Source organism: Diabrotica undecimpunctata, chromosome 2 (genome assembly GCF_040954645.1).
Source record: "Diabrotica undecimpunctata isolate CICGRU chromosome 2, icDiaUnde3, whole genome shotgun sequence".
Lineage (NCBI taxonomy): Eukaryota > Metazoa > Arthropoda > Insecta > Coleoptera > Chrysomelidae > Diabrotica > Diabrotica undecimpunctata.
Genome location: NC_092804.1, coordinates 70,103,504 through 70,126,999, shown reverse-complemented (window position 1 = coordinate 70,126,999; position 23,496 = coordinate 70,103,504). Strand labels below are relative to the sequence as shown.

Sequence of the window (23,496 nt, the reverse complement as noted above, 5' to 3'; positions counted from 1 at the left end):
CTTGCAAATAAATCTCTTGTAAAGTACTTGCAGAAGATAGCATAAGGGCTCTCCAATTCTACAACTCGCGTTACATCTTCTACAAATCACTGGATGGATGGAGTGAGATATCTCACTTTGGTACGCCATTTGATATCATTCTTAGGGATGAACTGGTTATTTATAAAGTAATGATGAACTCTGATCTTACCTTCAGAAAATGCCCGAGAAGTGCTTGGTCCTGCAGCGACCACAGGGCCCACACTCTTCACTCCTACTGCGAGAGGTTCATCTTCAATATTAGGTTCATTCTTCTTCAGTTTCTACTAAAAATAAATAATTATTAGTGGTTTATAGTACTTCAAAATAAATATTTTTACCTTCCAAATCTTGCTGCTCGGAAGCATCAATGTCATCACTATCGTCTAACATATATTCAATATCTGAAAGATTTTCTAATATATTGAGCAGCTGCTTATAGGTTAAAGGTCGCTTTAAGTCCAACTTGGCTACTGAAATATTATAAATATGTTTATTTCAACAAGTACAATGAATGGACTAGATTATATTTACCTACTCTAGAAGAATCCGTTTACTCACACAGTCCACAAGTGAGGACGTTACTTTTCAGTAAGAATACAAAGCCAAATATCAATTTATTCGACTGGCGACTGCGTATTATACAAAAATGCACCTTTTCAAACATATAAATAATTTTTACAAAGTATGGGTGAGTCATCTAGTCTAAAAATGAATTACTGTTCTTTGCGCGGTATAGATGTCTGCACAGTGGCCAGAATCTTACTAAAACTTTTCGATCGTTTCTTCTACTTGCCAACAGATAGGGTCTAGTGCATGAATAAGGAATATTTAGAAGTCCCCTAACGTGGACAACATGAGCAAACAGTGATAATATTATAATTTCGTATAACTGAGCGCTTAGAAATGTATGTCCACATTTGTGGACGCCATGAGCGAAACGGTTAAAAGTCGGAGAGATAATGACGTCATTTAGTTCTTCCTTATGTCATAACAACAATAGTTTACTTCCTAACCGTCTCCTCAAGAAATATTCCACAATTTTCGATGTGTCATAAAGCCGATGACCATCAGACAACATCATAGCATAAATGAGCGTTCAGTATGTAACTAGATTCCTTGAACCGGCATGTAAGTACTATTTATACATATACTCCTTCAAACCATGCATACGTAATATTGACACTATTTATAACATACCTGATAGAACGGTATTGGTTACAATTTGTAGTTTTTAGCGTTTTAAGTTAACCTTTCCGGTATTGATTTTTGCACATACGATGATCGCTATATAACATACGAGACTGTCAGAAGGGTAGGATGAATAAATATATTCAATCTAGAACTTGCTGGTTTCGCCCTGTCGCCTTAAGTATGTATATTGCCAAACAAAAATAATAAACAAGAGGACTACCTATATGAAACTCTATTTAAAACAAGTAAAATCAATAAACAAATAACATACATACTGTTATGTCTTTATTAATTCTAATTTATTGTTCTTATTTTAATTTACTAAAACACGATAATTTATATCAATTTATTAAACCACTATACAACAATTTATCTGACTAATAATTACATAATTTATCTATCGGACGTTACAATTTAAAAGCGAACGCGAGCTTCTTTTTGACTGACTTCCTTCAATAAAAGCTCCGTTATTATATATGAAAATACAGCTATTCGAGAGTTCAGGCGAATCCCTCTGATTATACTAGAAAATAAATCGGCCGGGTCATTATTCGACCGGTTTCTGGAAACTTCGAAGCGACCGTTTCAGGTAGATTTCTGCCAGCTGATCGAAGGGTCTCGTAGAATCTACAACATATTAGTGAATAAACAACATGTTTACAGGTTTTTAATATGACTCATATTTTTACGTAACATTGCCCCCCTCTTAAAAGATGGTTCCTCCTGGAACCTTGTCGGGACTGGAACTGGAACGGTATGCTGGTATCGGCAACTAGACCCTCTTTTACAACTTTCAGTTGTATAAAAATGACAAGGGGCGGTTTTCTCTCCGCACCAGTAACTATGCGGATTGCAACAGACTAACACCTGGACTTCAGTGTCTTTAAAGATCTCCTCCACCATATTTAGGATAACCCTCCAATCTAATTGGCGGCACTCCAACTTTGGCATGGCTAACTTTTGCACGTCGGACTCTAGTACGTGCTCTCTTAATTGAAGTAAGGCTGCCCATACATCTCGGTAGGTAGGTTGGTCACGGGCAGTGTCTTTTGTTACCAGGTAGAAAAGGTAACGTGATGCATCTTGGAGTTTCAATGTTTTACCGAGCACTTGGCATTGAAGTTCTGCAACTCGACCGAACTTCCTTCGAAAGACGGATGCCAACCCTGGTGCGTCTTTGATACTGGCCGGGATGGTAAGGGCCAGTGAGTAGTCATGGGGAAGCGCGAGTAGATCTTGCCTTTCTTCAGTGGTAACACCATGTCTTGCTTTACCGGTACCTCCATAGGCACCCATAAATTCCTCAAACGTGAGGTTAGACACATCTTGGACTTGGTTTACTTCCACTTCTTCATCCACGTCGTGGTCACCTTCGAAAGACGCCAGCCGGTTATGGTGTACTATCATCGGCTTTCCCCTCGGAATCTTGCTTATTCGGTAAATGACATCATTGATCGACATGACATCATAATGAGGTATGGACCTTCCCAAAACTGCTGCAACTTGGGCGAACAACCTTTTCGCTTTTTGGGATTATAGAGCCAGGCTTTGTCGTTCTTCTTAAAACACCCCTTTTCGGCTTGCGTATCGTACCGTTTCTTCATTCGGTCACTAGCGATCTGGAGATGGGAACGGACCAACTCGTGTACATCGTCCATTCTTCTTCGTAATTCGATCACATAATCTTCACCTGCTACATCTTCTCCAGGTCGACACCCAAACTCTAGATCACAAGGTAGTCGCATCTCGCGTCCGAATAGGACCCTGGCTGGTGTCTGGCCTGTTGATTCGTTAACAGCAGATCTATAGGCCATTGTGAAGAACGGAAGATATTGGTCCCAGTCTCGCTGATGATCGGACACCACCTTTGTCAAGTACTTGCCAACTGTCCTATTCATCGTTCTACCATACCATCCGATTGCGGATGATAAGCCGTAGTTCTTGTTTTCTTCATGCCTAGTCTATCACATATTCCTTGGAATATATCGCTTTCGAAGTTCCTGCCTTGGTCACTATGGATCTCCAAAGGCACTCCAAATCGGCTGATATATTCTTCGATCAACTTCTCTCTCTCATTATAAGAATGATGTTAAACAACTTGCAATCGAATACGAAATAATGAATTTAAATTATATATACGTACTAATAAATGCAATTCAAAAGTAATATAACTAAACTACACATTCAATCAATGGTAAAAACAATGGTGAAATAGTAGTCTTGATACAATCAATAATTCATCCATTAATAATGTATCAATAAAATTATCAATACAAGCAAATTGATAATGCAGAAATGAATCAATAAAATTATCAATATAAGCAAATCAATAATAATACAGCAGTGAATCAGGATACAAATATATAGTAACTATAAGTAACGTTAATAATTACGAAACGCAAGTAAAATGTTCTGTTAAAAGTTCAGTTAAAAAGGTCAAACGCGACACAATACGAAATGTATTTCGCAACGTGACTATAGATTGCAACATGAATCTCCCGATGACTGCAACCTAAAATCCAGGTAGAGGGCGTATTTTAGCGCCGGAAATATAGCTGGGAACGGGAATGCTAATCTCGTTTAAACCTTGAAACGAGTGATGATCTCTGCTAACGTGATGCGTAGGTAACGCGCAGTTAGATGTGGTTGTCTGTACGATGTTGGAATAATTTCTATTTAATACTTAATAAATATTTATACAAATTTGCGAAACTGCAACATTCGGAGACCTGACGATGAACAGCAAATTTTAGTGCTCGAAACCGGTCGTCCAAGGTTCAATAAAATGATTGTGAGTAAGTCTAACATTTATTTCTACAACCCTGTTCAAATTAATAAAATTTTAAGCAACTGAACTGAGGCACCTATAGGTATGATGTTTTATATACCTAATATCTCTTGTGTAACTAGAAACGGTTTTAGATCGTTGTGACATTGCCTTTCCATTTCACAATGGCGATCATTGAATTGTGAAAATTATGTGACTTTCGGTGACAGAATAACTCCTTCTTGTTTTTTGAACATACTGAGTGACGCAAGGGTAATCATATGCTGTATCACATGCCATTTATTCATCATTATCATCACCAACCTGTATGGACATAGGTCTTCCTCAGCTCTTTTCATCTGTCTCTGTATGTGACCATATATTGTCATTTAAGAAAAATTTTGATGGTGTAATATTTTTAACAGATTCCATTTAAAAACAAATGGATTCTATCAATATATAAAAAACTGGAAAAATAATATGTTTTAAGTTTTTTTTCCTGAAACCTGAACACAACAACCAGTCGGAGCGACAGAACAACACAAAATGAAAAAAATTTAATTGTTATCATTCAAAAACTAATTTGGTGGAGTTTAGACGCGAACTGTATAAGTAGTGGCAAAAAACATAGAATTAAAAAAGCAATTGGCGAGGAACTAACGGGAATATTAACAGGAATTGAGACTAAAATAAGAAAACGAGGCCGGTGCACCAGCTTTGCAAAAAAAATAAATGAAAGGTAGAATTGATAATACTAAGGACACACAATAAATTGTAACCAAAATAGAGGAAAAGGAGGACTAATCCACCTCAGAGTAAGATAATCCTCAAAACCTCGAGCATGAGCCATCATACGAAGAGACTGAACGGAGGCGACGATGATGATGATGATGAAAACAGAATGATGATATTTCCGCGGAGATCTCGATTACGTTAATATGATGAGTTGTAGTCAGTCAAAAGACATACAACTACATGTTACCTTAACTATGAAACCACTATATAATTCAAAAATAATGTAATATATTTCTTTTCTGAATCCGATCCTGAATAAATACAACGTGATGCTCAATTTATCTAGGTCTGGATTGAAAAATATGTATCGTACGGTGTTTTGATACTTTTTTAAAAGTCTTGCATCGCTCAGTAGGTTTTATCGATTACTGTGTTCTTTACACCAACAAATGGAAGATTGTTTTGCATTGACAGAAGCCAAGGATGCATAGCTGCACGTATGCCGTTATATTTGCATTTCGATCGATTTAAAATAGGATAGTGGTTATAAAATGGTTATTTTAAGCATTAGTTTCGGTAGTTTTCGTTTGTATTAAATTATTATTATACATTTTTTTAAGACATGTTATATAGTTATTTTTTCTACATGTTTTTTAAAGCTTCATTTTTAATTATTATTTTTGCTTTCCAGGATTTTTTATTATGAGTATATGAAAAAAATATAATGAAAACGTATAAAAAAACAAAAAGACACTGAGTATATAGTATTAAATATATGGTTACTTAGAATATACTATTAGGGTACTAAAGTAATTTTATTATTATATTATAATATACTTGTAGTAAAGTTTATATATATATTTCCTTTAATAAAATAAAAATAGTCGCCGGCTAAAGATCAAGGTTTATGAAATGAAAGCCCTCAATTAGAGAACCAATTTGTAAGTTCTCTTAAATTTGGTAGTGAGCGATTTCTAAAATGACCAAACCTCGATTTGCATTTTCATATCATGCTACGCATTGCCGGGTCCCTAGAGATAGGGTTACGTGAACTTATAACCAATTAGCATAAATGACCTCGTAGATAATACAAACTCAGCATTGCGATAAAAACAGGGATTTTAAGGTAGACCCGGAGAGATTTGCAAACTGATCACTGACCTACCTGCACCCCGTGGCAAGTACAGACCATAAAATGTTTACAAACAGCTAAAAGAATAAGCCAAGACCGGATGTATTAAATACAAAATAAATGCAATGTCTTGACTCGTATTAGGGAGTTCTACTAAATTCTATTGATAGCTACCTAAAACCATGCGAAAATAAAAATTTCTCTCTAATGGGCCACTCTCAGGGAGACAGTGGCGGAACCAAAATTTGTCCATTTTAAGTCCCTAAAATTTGGGTTTTAGTTTAATGTAAAGTACTAAAGATAGCAGTGCCAAAGATTCAGGTATCTATTATCCTGCCTACCAACTAAAACCACCCTCTCTTACTTGTGCGCAGTTGACTGTCGCACGTACCGTACTCCGAAAGTGGGGTCCACTGTAAGGCTGACGACATTTTTGGAACACTCCCTTCTCTTATCTAGATCTTATCTATTGTTCTGAAGCTATTTTCTTGTGGCATTTTAAAGTAATTACTATTTTAATGGGAATAATCCACAATTGAAGGTTAAAATAAGGTTATTGACGTTTGATATTAATCCAACTTGTAAATACAATACATTTTGGAGACGGCTATCCTCGTATTCACGTTCTCCTCCGCCAATCCTCCCGGTCCAAAGCATGCTCCTCCTCCAAACTTCTCGATTCCATCGCTTTTCTAATTCCTTCATTCCATGAGTGTCGAGGTCTACCTCTTTTTCTTGTTCCAGGGTGCTTCCATTTGTGAAGTTTTTGGGGCCAACGTTCGTCAGGCATTCTCAATAGATGTCCAAACCATTTTGAACCTCTTCTTTCTATTCTGTCAATGACCGTTTCTGTAGCTTGGTCTTCCTTTCCTGCCTTGATGTTCTAGCACTTCTTCTCAAATAATCCATTTCAACTGCCAACAATCTTCTCTTCAGGTTTGCATTAATTGTCCATACTTCAGAGTCATAACAAAGAACTGATTCAACCATGGTTTGCCCTATTCTTTTTTTGATCCTTTTGGAAATGTTGTGATCCCACCATACGGAGTTCAGACATCCTACAATTTTACCTCCCTGATTAATTCGTGTTTAATTTCGGTTTCTTCCAAGCCGTTCATAGCAATGAGTGGACCTAAATATTTAAATTTTTCCACTTGTTTGATTTCCACGTCCTCGTCTATCATCACTTCAAACCTTGCATCTGAATTGATAACTAAATATTCTGTTTTCTTCATGCTGACTTGTAACACCTATTTTAAATATTCTCTCTATAGACGCTTTATCATAAATTCTAGATCATAAGAATCTTGACCTAGGATGACTTGATCATCCGCAAAGTTCAGGGAGAACAGTACGTCATTTCGTATGGGGATTCCCATTCCCTGGCAGTGGTTTTTCTAATTTTGGAGGGCTGCCTCAATATATAAATTAAACGGTAAGGGTGACATACTGCATCCTTGTTTTAGTCCTTTAGTTACGCTTATTGGCTCTGATAGTCTATATCCGATTTTTAGGTAAGTAGTGTTATCCCTGTATACTTCTGTGATTATTCCTAAAAGGTATGGACTAATGTCGAGTTGTTGTTAAGGTTGCCACAATTTAAGTCTTGGAACTGTATCATACGCCTTTTCTAGGTCGATGAAGGCTATATGTACTTCGGTACCAACCGCTATTCTTTTTTCTATTAATTGTTGGAGTATAAACAAGTTATCAGTGCAAGATCAAAGATCAAAAATTTAAACGTTAATAAACTTATTTTAACCTTCAATTGCGACTTATTCCCATTAAAATAGTAATTAGATCTTATCTTTGTCGTTGGCCCGGTTGGTGTTTCTCTTCTTCTTCTTTCTTTTTAAGGACTGCTCGGATGTAATTGTGAACACTATTCCATCCCTCCGTATTTCCTGTCACATTCTTTATACATTCTGTTTCTCTCCACTGTACATCTATTACACTCCAGCATTGTATGAGTAACAATGTCGGAATATTCGCAGTATAGGCATTTATCTGTATCTGTCTTTATGAACCTATGAAGATAGTCCCTAAAACAGACAATCTACCTAGTCCCTTAGGCTCGGGATCAGCATCTTGGTCCACTGAGCAACATTTTCCTTGTTGTTCCACTCTTCTTGCCATCTTTTCATTGATCTGTCCCTTTCTTCTTTTTTTATAGCTTTTGTCAAATGCTTTCTTCTCTCATAGAGATGTCTTTTCTACTGCTAACACATGCAGAGGAATACAACCCGTGATAATCCACAAGACCGCCGCAGATACAGTCCTGTAGGCGCATGCTACTTGCAACAGACTCGTTCTGTCTACTTTTTCATAAGCCTAATATTAGGTATCTATATCTAAATATAATGAAAAATATTATTAATTATTCTGTTAATATATATTTAAATGGGAATAAGCCACAATTAAAGGTTAAAATACGTTTATTGACGTTTCAATTTCCACTTCGGAAATCGTTCTCAAAATAATTTATACAATAATTATTGTGTTCTACATATTTAAAGTGGTAATTTAATTATTTAATCAGCGTTTTGGATTTTTTGTATTGTGTGTGAAAGACAAGTTACATTTGCCTACTATTCTTTATATACTGTTTACTTTATATGCCCTGGGGGGGGGTTTAACCCCCAAACCCCCCCCTTGGGTGCGCCAGAGCCGGGAGACATCCGATATAAATAAATATATCAGTTAAATTTTAAAGCAATTTTCTTACAAACTTTTTCCGAATTAATTAATTACCACATAAACAAGAAGTGTCCAATAATTTTTGGGGGACTATAAAGTGATGAGTTCGTACACGTCCAGAGAAAAAAAGAGAGATAATAGATATAAGTTTTTTAGCCATTTTTATATTATCCTTATTTAATTATGCTGTGGTCCAGGTTGGGAGGCCGCTTCCGTAGTAAAAATGTTTCTGGTTCGGTTTCTTTGGTAATTCCTGTTCAAAAATTTCCCATTTACAAATCAGAAGGGAGCCGGGCGAAATTTTTGAGTTGTTTTAACAATTTTTTAAACAAATTCCAAAAATCACCTTTTTGCTCCAGAAAATATTTTTTAGGTTTTTTGGGTTCGTTAAACAAAAAATGTGTTGTCATTTTTCTCTAAAATTGATATTTTTGGAGTTATAAGCGATTTAAAATAAAAAAAATGCGAAAATACGGATTTTCCAGGCTTAAAAACTCATATGTTAATTATTATTTTTGAGGTTGCCCAGTGCGTAAATTGAAGTTTAAACATTGAATTTCAAGATTCTAAAGAGCAATCTATTTCAATTTAGACCGTTATTTTTTAATTGTTAATAATTATTCGCGCCAAAAAAGATGATTTGGAATTTGTTTAAAAAAAATGTTTCAACAATTTGTTCCCAAAAATTTCGTCTGGTACCCTTTAGATTTGTTTAAAGTGGACATTTTTTAACAGGAATCCGCAAAGAAACCGAATCAGAACCATTTTTCCTACAGGAGTGGCCTCAAAACCTGGACAATATAGAGTAGAATAATAGTTGATACTGTATTTATGATATTAATTAAGCATACAAAACATATACCAATAATTGCTGAAACTGAAAACCAGAAAGTAATCTTTTTATCGGAGGAACTGCTAAACATAGAGGTGGGAACGATTTTTTTGAATGGTTCCAAAGTGTTTTGACTTTTCTCCCTCCCAGCATTGTGTTTTCCGCCATTCCATAAATATATTTGTTCTAGTTTTATTTTCTTTTACCCGGAACTCATTTGCACTGACTTCTAATATTTTCACCTCTTTCCCTATAATATAAAGTATATATTCTTCTTGGTATAGATCTCGACGTTTCGGCACCCAATTTGTGTCGAGTCACAATTTTTTTTTTTAATGAAAGCCCAACCAAACTTACAATGTCAAACCATAAATATCACCTCATTCTGGATGGTGACTAGGCCACTACCGAGCCGTATACATATGTGATTCCATGCCCTATCTCAATTACTATTTTTTTCAATTTCTCTGTATCTTGTCTTGTAATAGTGTACAAAAAAGATGATAGACTAGCGTGAAGCATCATACTATTTTTCTACATTTTTAAAGTTTAAATAATATTTTTAAAATTTATTAACGAAGCATACGTTGTTTACTTTTGACAGGCCTGTCAAATTCAGATGGGATATTAAATTTAATTATTATATAAACTAAATAAAATGTTAAAATTATTTTAAAATGAGAAGTGTCATAAAATTTTAAGAAAATAATTTAATATTGTTATTATTTGGATGACATTTATGACTTTTAAATTAATTTTTTACTTCTCATTTAAAATGTCTGTGTTTTGTTAATTATTTTTCATGCAGTTTTTAATTTAAACCTTTCTTCTTCTTCTTCTTCTTCTTCGTCTAGCCATTCACGTCCACATCTGAACATAAGCCTCTTCAAGTCTTCCTTTCCATTGTTTTTTATTGTACGCTACTTGTAGCCAATTTTTCCCGGCAGTCCTTTTCAGATCATCTGTCCATCTCATAGGAGGTCTGCCTCTGGGTCTTTTGTGTTGGTATGGTCTCCAGGTTAAAATTGATCTGTGCCATTTGTTTAGATCGCTCCTAGCTACATGTCCAGCGTATTCCCATTTCAACTTTAATGATTTTTGCACCACATCGGTGACTTTGGTTTTCTGTCTTATCCATGTGTTTGTTTTCTTGTCCTTAAGTGATATACCTAGCATTGCTCTTTCCATCGCGTGTTGAGTGACTCTAAGTATATTCATATTCTTTTTTGTGATTGTCCATGTTTGTGCCGCATAAGTTAATATCGGAATAATGCATGCATCAAAAACTTTAGATCTAAGATGATAATTTAAACCTACTTAGAATAAAATGTACGATGACTAGAATCGAATTGATCGAGATTAGTGAATCGATGTGCAGAACCGCTGTTTTGTGACGCTACCCGTGACGCCTTCTCCTTGTGGCGCTAGTTCCGTGACGCTCGTCTTATCATTTTATTATAGAGAATAAAGTAATATAACGCCAGTATAGAAGCTTCGCTTCAAAAATCTTATTCAAATAGAGTGGCATCGAGTTCTAAGAGATGTTTTGTCGGTATCCAGAATATTTTTTATCTCATTATTTTAATGTATACAAAATTCTTATCAGACACATATAATGAGCCCTTTGTAACGACTCATTAATTTGCATAATCTTATTTGGAATGTCGTTTAATATTTGCTTTTATCATTTGTGAAATGTGCTCTCATGTATAGAAATAATTCATTAATATTTTTGTTGCTAAAAGAAAACCAACCGTGATAGAACTGAAAGTATAAGAAAACCAATGCACAATAATGTAAGTGTAAGAGTGGAAAGTGCGCGTTTGCTCTACAGAACTGTAAAATATTTGGGGTTTAAATGGAAAAAACGCAAGATAATCAAATTTGTTAGTTGCGCCTAAAGACATTTCTTATAGAAGCAAGCCTACAAGAACGAATATATTTCTTTCATGCAAACACAATATTTCAGGAGTTCATCCAGAACTCTTATCACCTCATTATTGTGTTGTTGATAAATGAGTCTTGTTTTTGTTATAGATTTAAGATATTTTTACTATTTTAAATCTCTGACCAATGAACTAAAGTTGTAAGTTTAGTTCCAGTTCTGAAGAAAGAAGTGTATTGATTGCAACAATTCTCGTTTATGGGACATTAAGGTTAAACACAGACAGGGCGGTTTGCGCCGCGTCGGCGGCGGTGTTGAAAGCGGTTTCTCGTCTGTAGTACTTATGTTGTGCAACATAGAGGAGCCGTCGTTCGTCAGCTCGCCGCGTCGGCCGCCGCGCGGCCTCTGCTAAGTACCATGCGCCGTCGGCGGTTTTATGACTTCTGGCGGCACATCAGTAATAGATATCTCGTGCTTTAACACAGACGTGTGACTGTTTTGCAGCGGTTTTATTTGGTTGCTTTTGTGAGTGTTTGCCAAATTTTGTATATATTATGGAAGCTATAGATATCGATAAATTAATTAAAATTAAAAATTTATTTTATAAAATATATTTTTCCTATATTTTTTTTGTATTTAAAAACATACAACAAACGAGAGAAATATCGTTAAAAACTAAATAAACAAAACACATAAATAATGCATACATAATAAAAATCACACAACATGCGCAGTCAACGAGTTAAAATTACAAATATATTTTTAAGATACTTAAAAAGTATGTGACAACTACGTGGTTAACTTACCTTAGTGTTATTATTAGTTTTTCTTCTGGTGATATGCTTTCTCTCATATGGGTGTTATTTCTTGAACATGAACTTTAAATAATTTCTAATAGCCCTTAAAGAGATTGCTTAGACATTCGGATAAAATTAAAAAACTTTTCTGGGTCATCTTTAATTTCTTTAACTAACGTGTAAAACATTCCTTTATTTTTTCATTCATTTACTATGGGATGTATCCAATACCTGCGTTTCTTCTTCTTCTTTAATCTAATATGAAGTAAACTTGCACTTATCGTCGTCACTTTCACTAGATAATTCTAGAGACATCATTATACCATTCTACGTCCAAAACTCGACTAAATTTGACAACACCGAATACAATGGCAAAACTATTGCCACTGTTAAACCGCCTAATGTGTTTTAAGCCGCGCAGCAGCCGACGAGGCGCAGACGCGGTGCAAACCGCCCTGTCTGTGTTTTACCTAAACCCTCTTTAATATTTCTATATATATATATATATATATATATATATATATATATATATATATATATATATATATATATATATATATATATATATATATATCTGTATTATCCAAACATAGGTATACATTTTATATAAATCGATTTTTATTTATTTGTTCTGTTAGCAATTTAATACTATATATTGCCAGACAGCTGTCCAGATGGACCTTCATTTTATTTATTTTAAATGTTAGCATTAATAAAACATTTTTTTTTCTATTTTAGGCACTAATTCATTATGAACGAAAGACGAGGAACGAAGGGCCTGGAACTATGGTGTCGCAAAATGACAGAGGGTTACCCGGGAGTTAAAATCGATAATATGACGACATCTTGGAGGGACGGACTCGCTTTTTGTGCCATAATACATCACTTCAGACCAGATCTTATGTAAGTTTATAGTAACTTTTTTACGTATGTAATCCATAAAAAATATTTAGAATTGATTCATAAGCCATTTAACAATAAACGCCAAATTGTGTTCTAAAAACTCAAATATGCAACATTAAGCTAGAAATATAATCGCATCAGACAATAATCATCTGAATCGTTGATCAAAACAAGACTTTTTCTTCTTCAAGTGCCTTTTCCTCTAGGAACATTGTCGCTTAGTCGCATGAAATTTCCCTTCTCATGTTGAACAGTGTCAAATGTTTTTTCGTAATCGACATAGTAGGCATATACATCAACATTTACATCTCGATATCTCTGTATAAGAAGCTGGATGCTAAATAATACCTCCCTTTAGGTACACAATTAAAAATCTTTGCTCCCTTCTCTATATCCTATAATGAATTCTTATCTCAAATCATTCCTTTATATGTACGTATTTTAAAGGCACTACAAATATTTTTTACATTAGGGCTGGATTTTTAAGAGATCGTGTACTGCAACAGCCAACAACGGTAGTATTCGTATTTTAGCTACACGCTGACAAAATTGCTATTTTTAACCGTCCTTCCACAACATAGGAAATATATAGTATTCGTATTTTAGCCACATTCTGACGAGATTGCTATTTTTGACCATCTCCACACAATATAGGAGGAAAATAGAAATGACGATTTCAACCTATTTTAAATTAATATACCCACATTTTTAGTTTACGAATTAAAGAGCCAGGCCCCTTTTAATTTTTTTTATGACGTCTGCTTTCTATAAAGAAAGACCTGTGCTCTTAAAATTATTGTTGATCACGTAGATCGTTTATCAATGAATTTTATTAGGACGTAAAGGACAAACTGTAAAGCATCCAGTTCGAATTAAACCTAAATTTCTGCTACAAGTGGGGTGGCTGATCTTGAATAACTGTATCGCTCTATGTGAGGAGTATGGGATAGTGGTCGGAAATCATGTCCCACGCTTCCTCGATATGCGTATAATTATCGTTAATATCAGTACGCCAATATGTTGGTTTATCTGTTGAAATTGTTTTACAATTCAACTGGTTAATTGCCTGCAAGAATTCCTTGCCCTTAGTTGTAGGACCTAGACCTTCAGTGGATCTGCTTGGCATTAAAATGAGTATTAATTATAAATGTTTTTCTTTGTCTAGTCAGAAAATCTAGGTAGTTATATTTTTTGAGAGCATATTATGGTAGGGGGTACACAGCAGTAACGATAAACTCAAAGAACTTGGTTTGACATTAAAAGAAGTAGCTTGAAACATTTCTGTTTTATAGCCTAATTCTTGTTAATGTATGATAGTCTCTTTTATTATAATAACACTATCTCCTGTAACTGTATTTTCAGGATATAATGTATTTATATTGGATTTGAATAATATCCAAACAATATCAATTATTTCGATATTATTCGAACTTTTAGTTATCGCTCCTTTTGTGCTATATTGGAATCATAGCTTACTTATCGCGGGCTATGGACGGAATGCACTGATCGGTGCGGTAAATCACGCAGAGGTATGATAAAATAAAAACGACTGAAATGCCATAACTGTAACGAAAGATCGTGTGACCATACACTTCAGTAGTAAACACAGTCCTATGCGTGATTCTTAATAAAATAAATTTAATTAAATTAAAAAGCATCACTCAGTGCGTAGACGATACGAGTGCTCCCGGAGTGCCACATCTCGTTTTTCTAACCTAATATTGAGCTCATCGATTTTGGTTAAGGTCTCCATATTATTTATTGGAGAGTTTCCTCAATAAGAAGCACATTTATTGAGAAAAAGTTCCCACGCGTGGTTATTCCATTCTTAAAGTGAGATGGTAAAGAATCAACCAATCTCTCCTGTTTCCTGTATATTTGATGCCAAAGATGAAAAAAAAAAAAACAATTTGAAAATACGGGACCTGAAGTCAATTCCCTCATAGTCTCTGCCCTAGAATAGTAACAAAGGTAGAGTTCAGTCAATTAATAGATATTTTCGCGGTGTAGTAGGTTACATTCAAAATTACAGTAATATCATTCAGATCTATACCATCTATCGAGGCTATTATTCTTACAAAACTTTATTCACGGCTTCCTTAAATAATTCCAATGAAGCCTTTCCGGTCCACTGTCTCAACGACGGAATACGTCGTCTACCGGTCCCATTAAGTGACCGAAGTATGAACATTTTGCCGTTAAAAGTAGTCGCTGACCTATGCTGTGCAAGAAAGCATCATTCATGATATGATACATTCTATGGTAGTGCCACGTTTCGAATGGTAATATTTTTTACTGGTGGACTCTACGTTCTCTAAGTTCCATGCTTCCACGCCATTCAAAAAAATTGAAAACACATAGCACCTGAGCAATCGCAATCTAATATATATATATATATATATATATATATATTTATATATATATATATATATATATATATATATATATATATATTTATATATATATATATTAAGCCGAAAGTTACACAGTACATTTTTCATTTTGTTAAATATACGTCTGGATTTCTCGATTCGAATATGTATCACACCAGAGTGATCCCAATCTTCATTCAGGTTGCAGCCCAGATATGTGAAATTCTGAAGTCTTGCTAGTATCTTATTGTTTAAAAAAATGATGGTTATTGATATGATTTTTACTGGTGAGCATTATCTTGGTTCTGAAGAAGTGCTCAGAATAAATGTTGAATAACATCGGCCACATATAAGTTGGTTATGCTTCTATCATACTTTTATATTCTCGTTGGTTTTACTCTTGGTAAAACTTGTTGGTTTCAACTTATGGTTCTATAGTCCTCATATCTCTTTGTTGCTGTTTTGTTAGGTAAAGGTATAAATATGGAAGTAAACTAGTCATCATATAGTTGTCTATTTTAGTATATAGTCAAAAGGTCGGTGCAAAGGATCTATAAATATAGTCCTCCTCCATACATTTGTTTAATGTGTGTTCTCCAGCCTTCAATTTTCGCGACTCCAATATTGCGTTGCCTTGACTGTCAGTTATAAATGGCATCGCCTTGTTCTTGAAAAGACCGGCTGCGTTTTTAACCTTCTTACGAACGTTAAGACATCGTGTTTTTTGTCGATTATGTTTCTTTCGTTTCTTTAATATTCTTCGTTATTATTCTGTGTAGTTTTCTATATTCTGTCTCATTTTTATTCTTATATTGTCTTCGCTGATCTATTAGCTGTAAAATTTCGTCAGTTACCCATGGGTTGTTTATATTAAGTGTTTTGTCTGAAAAATGTCGTTATTTCGTTGATCTCTTTTTTCATTTTTATCCTCATTTCATCTACTCCAAGTGTTGTTTCTCTTGTCATATCATCGGAAGCGTTAGGTAAGTCAGATTTTAATTTTCTCGATTTTGTTCATCGCGAAAGTTCTGAATATTATTTTTTTGTGGATTTGTCTTGATCTTTGTTATTTTTAGATTTATTTTAATGACCGAAAGAAGCGAAATGCGATCCGACTATATGTCTGCTCACGGATAATTTGTCACGGATTTGATTGAGTTTCAGAGATGCAGGAGATCAAAGCCTCCAACTATATCTTGTTCTTTCTGATTCCCGACCTTCGCATTATAATCTCCTATCAAGAGGGTCATTTCATCTTTTTGCGTATTTGTATGTGTTTAAATTGTTTCTATGTCTCCCTCTTTGCTATTTGATGTTGAGGTGTATATTTGTATGACTTTTAAATTGAAAGGTTTAGTATTCATCTTCAGTATAGCCACTCTATCTGATATAGACCTAAATATGGCGACCGAATTCAGGAATCTGTTTATAATGAATGCAACTACGTTTCGATGCTGTTCGTTATTGTTCCCAGAATATTAAATTTGATGTTTGGATATTCTCCCTCCCGACTCTCCAAAAAACATAAGAAAGATTGACTCTCTTACCAAAAATTATTCTAGTATTGTAATCCTAGAACTAATGCAATCTCAAATTTTGTCAATTATTCCAAATTTTATGAACTAATTCGAACGTAGCCAAACATTATTCTAATAATGAATATAAAGTATAAACAAACTTTAGAGACTCCAGAAAAAATATTGTTGCAACGTTTTTTATTTACTTAATATTTCTCTGATGCAATGTTTGCCCCACAATAATTCTAATGTGAAACAAATTAATGCAATAATAGCATAAATATCTGCATGAGATTTTTATGAGTAGAAATTATAGTCCTACTGAATATTAATATTAGCGAGAGGTAGGAAAAACATAAATGTATTATTAATTAGAATAAGCAAAACCGAATGTATATTACGTAATAAAGTTCCAATGTGAATTATTTAGTGTTATTAGTAATTCACTTCCTAACTTTTAATTGAACACAATATTGACTAGCAGGAATAGTTCTGGCAAATCTTGAGTATAATGTTGGAAATGAAGTGGTTCATAGCTGATAGAGCTGGAAGGACTCACTTTGCTTTGAGTGGTACTAATACTATAGTAGTTGGTTTGAGCCCTACGCCAGTCAGAAATTATTCAAATGTCGCAACATCACATCTAAATTAAATCCGCGGTTTTGAATTGGTATTGAGTGAATCTTCAGTCGTGGGTTGAATAAGTTGGTGAGATGTGGTGGTGGTCTTATGGCTTGTTAACCCGTCGAAAAGACTACCGAATAGAATCTAATCCCTCAGCAAGCCGGATTTAGCCCCGAAAAGTCATGCACTGCATTTGCACTCACTGAGTACAGAAAGTCGCTACGGGCAAAAATGGGTTACGAGCATTGGTTGATTTGTTGGCGGCTTAAAAAAGCGGCGACCGTAAACCACAAGGTGCTCGTATCAAAGATCTTTAAAATTCCTAAAGACATTAATCTAACAAAGCTGTTCAAGACAAGACCTTCTGTAGAGTAGTCTAAGCTAAAAGCGGCACTGTCCACCACCGAATTATATGACAAGAACTCCCTAAAATCTAACCCAAATAAAAGTAAAATTTTTGCTTTTTACCTTAGAAACAAACACGCACATCGTCAGCTGAAAGTATAGTGCAGAGAAATGGCGCTGGAACACACATCCAGCCCAAAATATCTCAGAGTGGTACTGGCAGAACACGTCCAGGAATAACTTCATTAGAAACTACCAAGGAGTCGATGGAGCGCAAATCTTACAGTTCTCAAAACAATTGCACATGTCTTATGCTACTCGATAGTGAAATATCTATGCCCGATGTGAAACAGATCTATACGTACAAGACACGTAGATGTAGCCTTAAACGAAACATGCCGAATAATTACCGGGTGCATGAAACCCCTAGAGCCGTGAAATTAATAAATATTTACTTTTTGATAACTACCCCGGTGGAGCGTGTTTTCCCGAGATCGAGGGTTTAGTTTAGTTTTGTCTGCTGTACGCCACTAGTGTTGGCAGTAAAAATTTGGGTAGGTTGGATAAATTAGTAATAAAGTTGGATAGTTGGATAAATTAATAAACCGTAAATAGACAGTTTTGCCCTATCCCAGAGATAGTAAACCACAAATATTGAGGAGAAAACGATATTCCACGTTGCGTTTGTTCCCTTCTTTAGATTTTATTTTTTCTATTATGTATTTTCTATTTCTCTTCGCCGATGAAGAACGCCGCTTCACGTACTGTCAAAATCCGGCTTAAGATCGACTCACAATGCGAATGTGGTGGGTGAAGTTCAGAACATTTAACACCTACTGAAGTGCAGACTTTTATTATTACAAACATTTATTTATTATTACAAACACATTTTTTATGTTACCAAACAGACGACTGTATACATGGCGATCGCCCGCAGATACATCGGAGAAAGTAGTCAGGAACCAGATAGACTACATTATGATCAATGAAAGATACCGTAATGCTGTTTAAGCCGTGAAAGCATATCCTGGATCAGACGTGGCCTCAGATCACAATCCACTTATAGCCAAAATTACACTCACCCTTAAAAATATTAAAAGACATCAAAGAATCCCTACAATAGACACAAGAAAACTTAAAGAACCTAAAGTAAAAGAATGCCTCCAACATGAACTGCATGTGAACTGCAACAAATTGAACACAAACACCAACGATATTGACGAGTACTGGAATCGACTACAAGATTGTCTACTGGAACCCTGTAAAGAAATATTAAAGACTTCCTCAAGGAGAAAAGAGGAATGGATGAATGACGAGATACTCAATATGATGGAACAACGGAGACAATTTAAAAACAAGGATAACAATAAATACAGAGAGATAAACCACGAGATTAGAAAGACGATAAAGCAGGCAAAAGAAAAATACTTTGAAGAGCAATGCAAAGGGATCGAAGACCTTCAAAATAAATATGATCTGTTTAACCTACACAAGAAAGTCAAAGAACTGGCAGGACTAAGAAAACAAAATCCCACTTGTGCAATTCTGGATAGACACGGTACTGCTATAACACATACGGACGAGAAAATACAAAGATGGGCAGAATATATCGATGAATTGTTCGATGATGAAAGAGGAGATCTGGAGCACATAGAACTTACGTCAGAAGAAATAGGTCCATATATTACAAAAGAAGAAATATTGCACGCATTAAAAACAATGAAGAGCGGGAAAAGCCCTGGACCTGATATGCTTCCTATAGAAATCCTAAAAATTCTAGATGAGAAGCACATTGATGTTTTAGTGACACTTTTGAACCAAATTTATAGTTCAGGCGTATTACCCAAAGAGTGGTTGACATCTATTTTTATTTGTCTCCCTAAAAAGAAAAACGCAAGAGAATGCAGCGATTACCGCACCATTAGCTTAATGTCTCATACGCTAAAGTTACTACTTAAAGTCATCCATAACCGAATATATCACAAACTGGAAATAGACGTTAATAATACACAATTTGGTTTCCGCAAAGGCCTAGGAACACGTGAAGCTCTTTTTTCACTTAATATACTAATACAAAGATGCCTGGACGTCAATCAAGATATATACGCATGTTTTATTGACTATAATAAAGCATTCGATAAAGTACGACATGAACATTTAATGAATGTCCTGAAATCAAAGAAGATTGACTACAACGACCTCAGGATCATATCAAATTTATACTATAAACAGCGAGCAAAAGTACGTGTTAAAGAACAGCTGTCAGAAGAAATTGAAATTAGATGTGGAGTAAGACAGGGATGCGTATTGTCGCCAATTCTTTTCAACGCCTACTCCGAAGAGGTCTTGAAAAAAGCTCTTGAGGGTGAAACAGCTGGAATAAAGGTGAATGGAGTTCCCATTAACAACATTAGATATGCGGACGACACTGTGATTTTAGCCGAAAACATTGAAGATCTTCAGAGACTGGTGACCAGAATAGCAGAGTATGGAAAAGAGTATGGTCTAACAATGAATGTCAAGAAGACGAAATTTATGAGAATATCGAAAACTCAAAGAAATAACGAGAGTCTTCTAATAAACGAAACCAACGTGGAACAAGTGGACAAATATGCATACCTGGGAACAATGATTAACTCCACAAATGATTATAATCAGGAGATAAAAATAAGAATAGAAAAGGCTAGAGCAAATTTCAACAAAATGAGAAGAGTTCTATGTACCAGGGATTTAAAACTGGAACTAAGAGTTAGGTTGGCGAGGTGCTATGTTTTTTCGACCTTATTTTATGGAATGGAATCTTGGACCTTGAATGCTACATCAATGAAAAAACTGGAATCATTTGAGCTGTGGGTGTACAGAAGAATTCTGAAAATATCATGGACAGAACACGTCACAAACAAAGAGGTTCTGAGAAGGATGAACAAAGAAATGGAAATTTTAAATTCAATAAAAACAAAAAAATTGGAATATCTCGGACATATTACACGTGGAGAGAAATACACCTTGCTCCAACTGATCATGCAGGGAAAGATCCAAGGAAAGAGAAGCATAGGGAGGCGTAGAATGTCATGGCTGCGCAACCTGAGAGAGTGGTACGGATGTACATCAAATGAACTTTTCAGAGCAGCCGTCTCAAAAGTTCGAATAGCTATGATGATTGCCGACCTCCGCCGCGAAGATGGCACTTGAAGAAGAAGAAGAAGAAGTACAGACTATGCCCTGGTAGATGCACCCTCAAAGTTGTTGACGATCATTGTTTTTTATTGATTTACCTATTGTAGAATGAAACTATTTTAAAAAATTATGAGTAATTAAATTCAGTAATTGTCGTAGAGAACCAACTTATTGAATATCCTACTCCTTTCTGTACTTGTTAATACTTAAAAAAGTATATGCATATTTTACGTTTATTTGTTTAAATTATTAAGTAAGGCGAGAACATAAATATTGTAGCTTCATTTAGCATGCCGTGGTGTTTATTATTTCAGGTCGCACGTTCGAATGTTTACTGTTATATAGTTTAATGGACGGCAAACAATGTAAGTAGGATTGTATGATATTGATATAATGAAATGAATAAAATCCTATATCTACGTTTACGCACGGCTATGTGTATTATTATATGGTTGGCTATAAAACTTAGTAAATAATTAAAATATCTACGTTCTAACAATTTTTTTATGTTCTTCCTAATATTCTTATGTTTTCACTTGCTTTTTAAGCATGAAAGGTCTCCATAATAAAAACAAAGCGACAATATAAAATATAACGGTAATACATATATAGCGGTAATGCACCTGAACATCTGCATAAAATTCTTACCGAAATGTTTAGTTATCTGAGTGGTATGTAACGATAAGACTACCAAAGAGAATTGAAATACTATTGTAAAAATAATACCTCAATCAACCATGGGAGCTTATCGTATATACCTTGCCTAGCTCAGTATCTCAAGGGTGAGTTCGTCTTGTCTTAAACTAGGGATTGAACCTGAGTTCTCATTTGATAGCAAATAAGACAAATTTTAACCAATCATATTTATTTAAATCAATAAAAAAAACAATAATTAACCCTGCCAAAGCTTAACAGTTATAAGTGTTACTTATTGCTTCGATGGGCGGCTTGTGTGTTCTAGCTGTTGGATCCTCCACTTAGAAGTTGTGGCTTCTGGAGAGCTGCAGTCACACGTGGCTGTATGTCCTGACTAAGTTTTGGTGTCCAATAAACCAATAAATTCAATAAATCCAATGAAATGTCCAATAAAAATAAAATGTCCAGTAAACCAATAAGTTTTATATCTCCAATAAACTGTCCAGTGGACCAATAAAGTTTTTATATCTCCAATAAACTGTCCAGTGGACCAATAAAGTTTTTATATCTCCAATAAACTAAAAGGATAAGAAACAACATGCATTAGAAACACATCAAAAAGAAAGGTTTAACTTCCTTGCCATCTTACAAAATTACACTTAAACAAATAGCATATGGCAAGGATAAAATGAAATATGAATGTTACTACTTAGTTAAATTCTGTTAAAGAGTCCTAATGCATATATCAAAAGAAAATGTGCTTTCGAAAGAAAGTAAGGTTACAAATATTGGAAATGTGGTCAGGATTATAGAATAAATATCACAATGAAAGTACTTACCCCAAGAGAAGTTGTAGACCATAAAAATGAGTCTTATAATAATTTTTGCCTTCTTTTATAAATTTCAAAAAGAGGCAAAAAATAATCCCACTACAGAAAAGTTGTTTTGACAGAAAGTGGGAGACTGAATGAAGTTAGCACAGATGTCATAGAATGTTGGTATAGATATCATGAAACTAGCTTGTCAGTCAACACAGAACAGAATAGTCTGCCGAACAAAAGTGAGAGGGCAAATATTTATTCTATGGGACAGAAAGAGAGAAAATAAAGACAGAGGAAGAAGAGAAAAACAGGGGCGCCAACTATTTTTATAAACAAAAAAATAGTAAAAATTAAACTGAAGATAAAGAAATTAATAAATTAATAAAGAAATTAAAATGAAATAATTATTAAAATATAAATTAATAGAGATGTGACGTTTATAACGTTACACACTCCTACCACCCATCAGAAAAATTTCGAACACAACTGAGAAATTTTTCTCAAAGAAAACAAGAACATAATGTTCTACCTAGGAATAAATATATGCAGTAGTAATCTGTAGTAACAAATCAAAAATAAATACTTTATAACAAAGCAATCAAGTTAATGAATATAATAACAAAAGAATGATCATAAAAAAAAATTTAGAGTATTACTCAGGGAAATTGAATACTTCCCAACGAATTGTAGTATCCGTCAAACTAAAATTTGTTATATGTTATTTAAAAAATATATATAACAAAATAATTAAATTAATGAATATAAGTAATTAAGTATACATTACTATTCATAAAAAATTTAAAGTATAACTCAAATTTGCTATATTTAAAAAAAAAATAGCAAAATAATTTTCAGATGTTAATCTGGGGAAAATAAAAAAAATTACCCAATGAATTGTAGTATTCATCACACTAAAATTATTAATCTAATATTAATAAACTACTACAGAGAATATCTCTGGAAAAATAAAAAAAAATTACTCAATGAATTTCAGTATTCATTAAACTGAAATTAAATAGGTACTGTTATAAAGTAAGCAGTAAG

General features: G+C 34.3%; 1 protein-coding gene across 1 annotated transcript in view; it reads left to right on the top strand.

Moving 5' to 3' along the window:
• Window positions 1-23,496, top strand: part of MICAL-like (protein) — a 286,832-nt gene that overhangs the window by 139,224 nt on the left and 124,112 nt on the right. Inside the window, exon 3 of the mRNA XM_072523085.1 lies at window positions 12,796-12,960. Coding sequence (XP_072379186.1) covers window positions 12,809-12,960 — 152 coding nt within the window. The 5' untranslated portion in view covers window positions 12,796-12,808. The remainder of the gene's footprint in view (window positions 1-12,795; window positions 12,961-23,496) is intronic.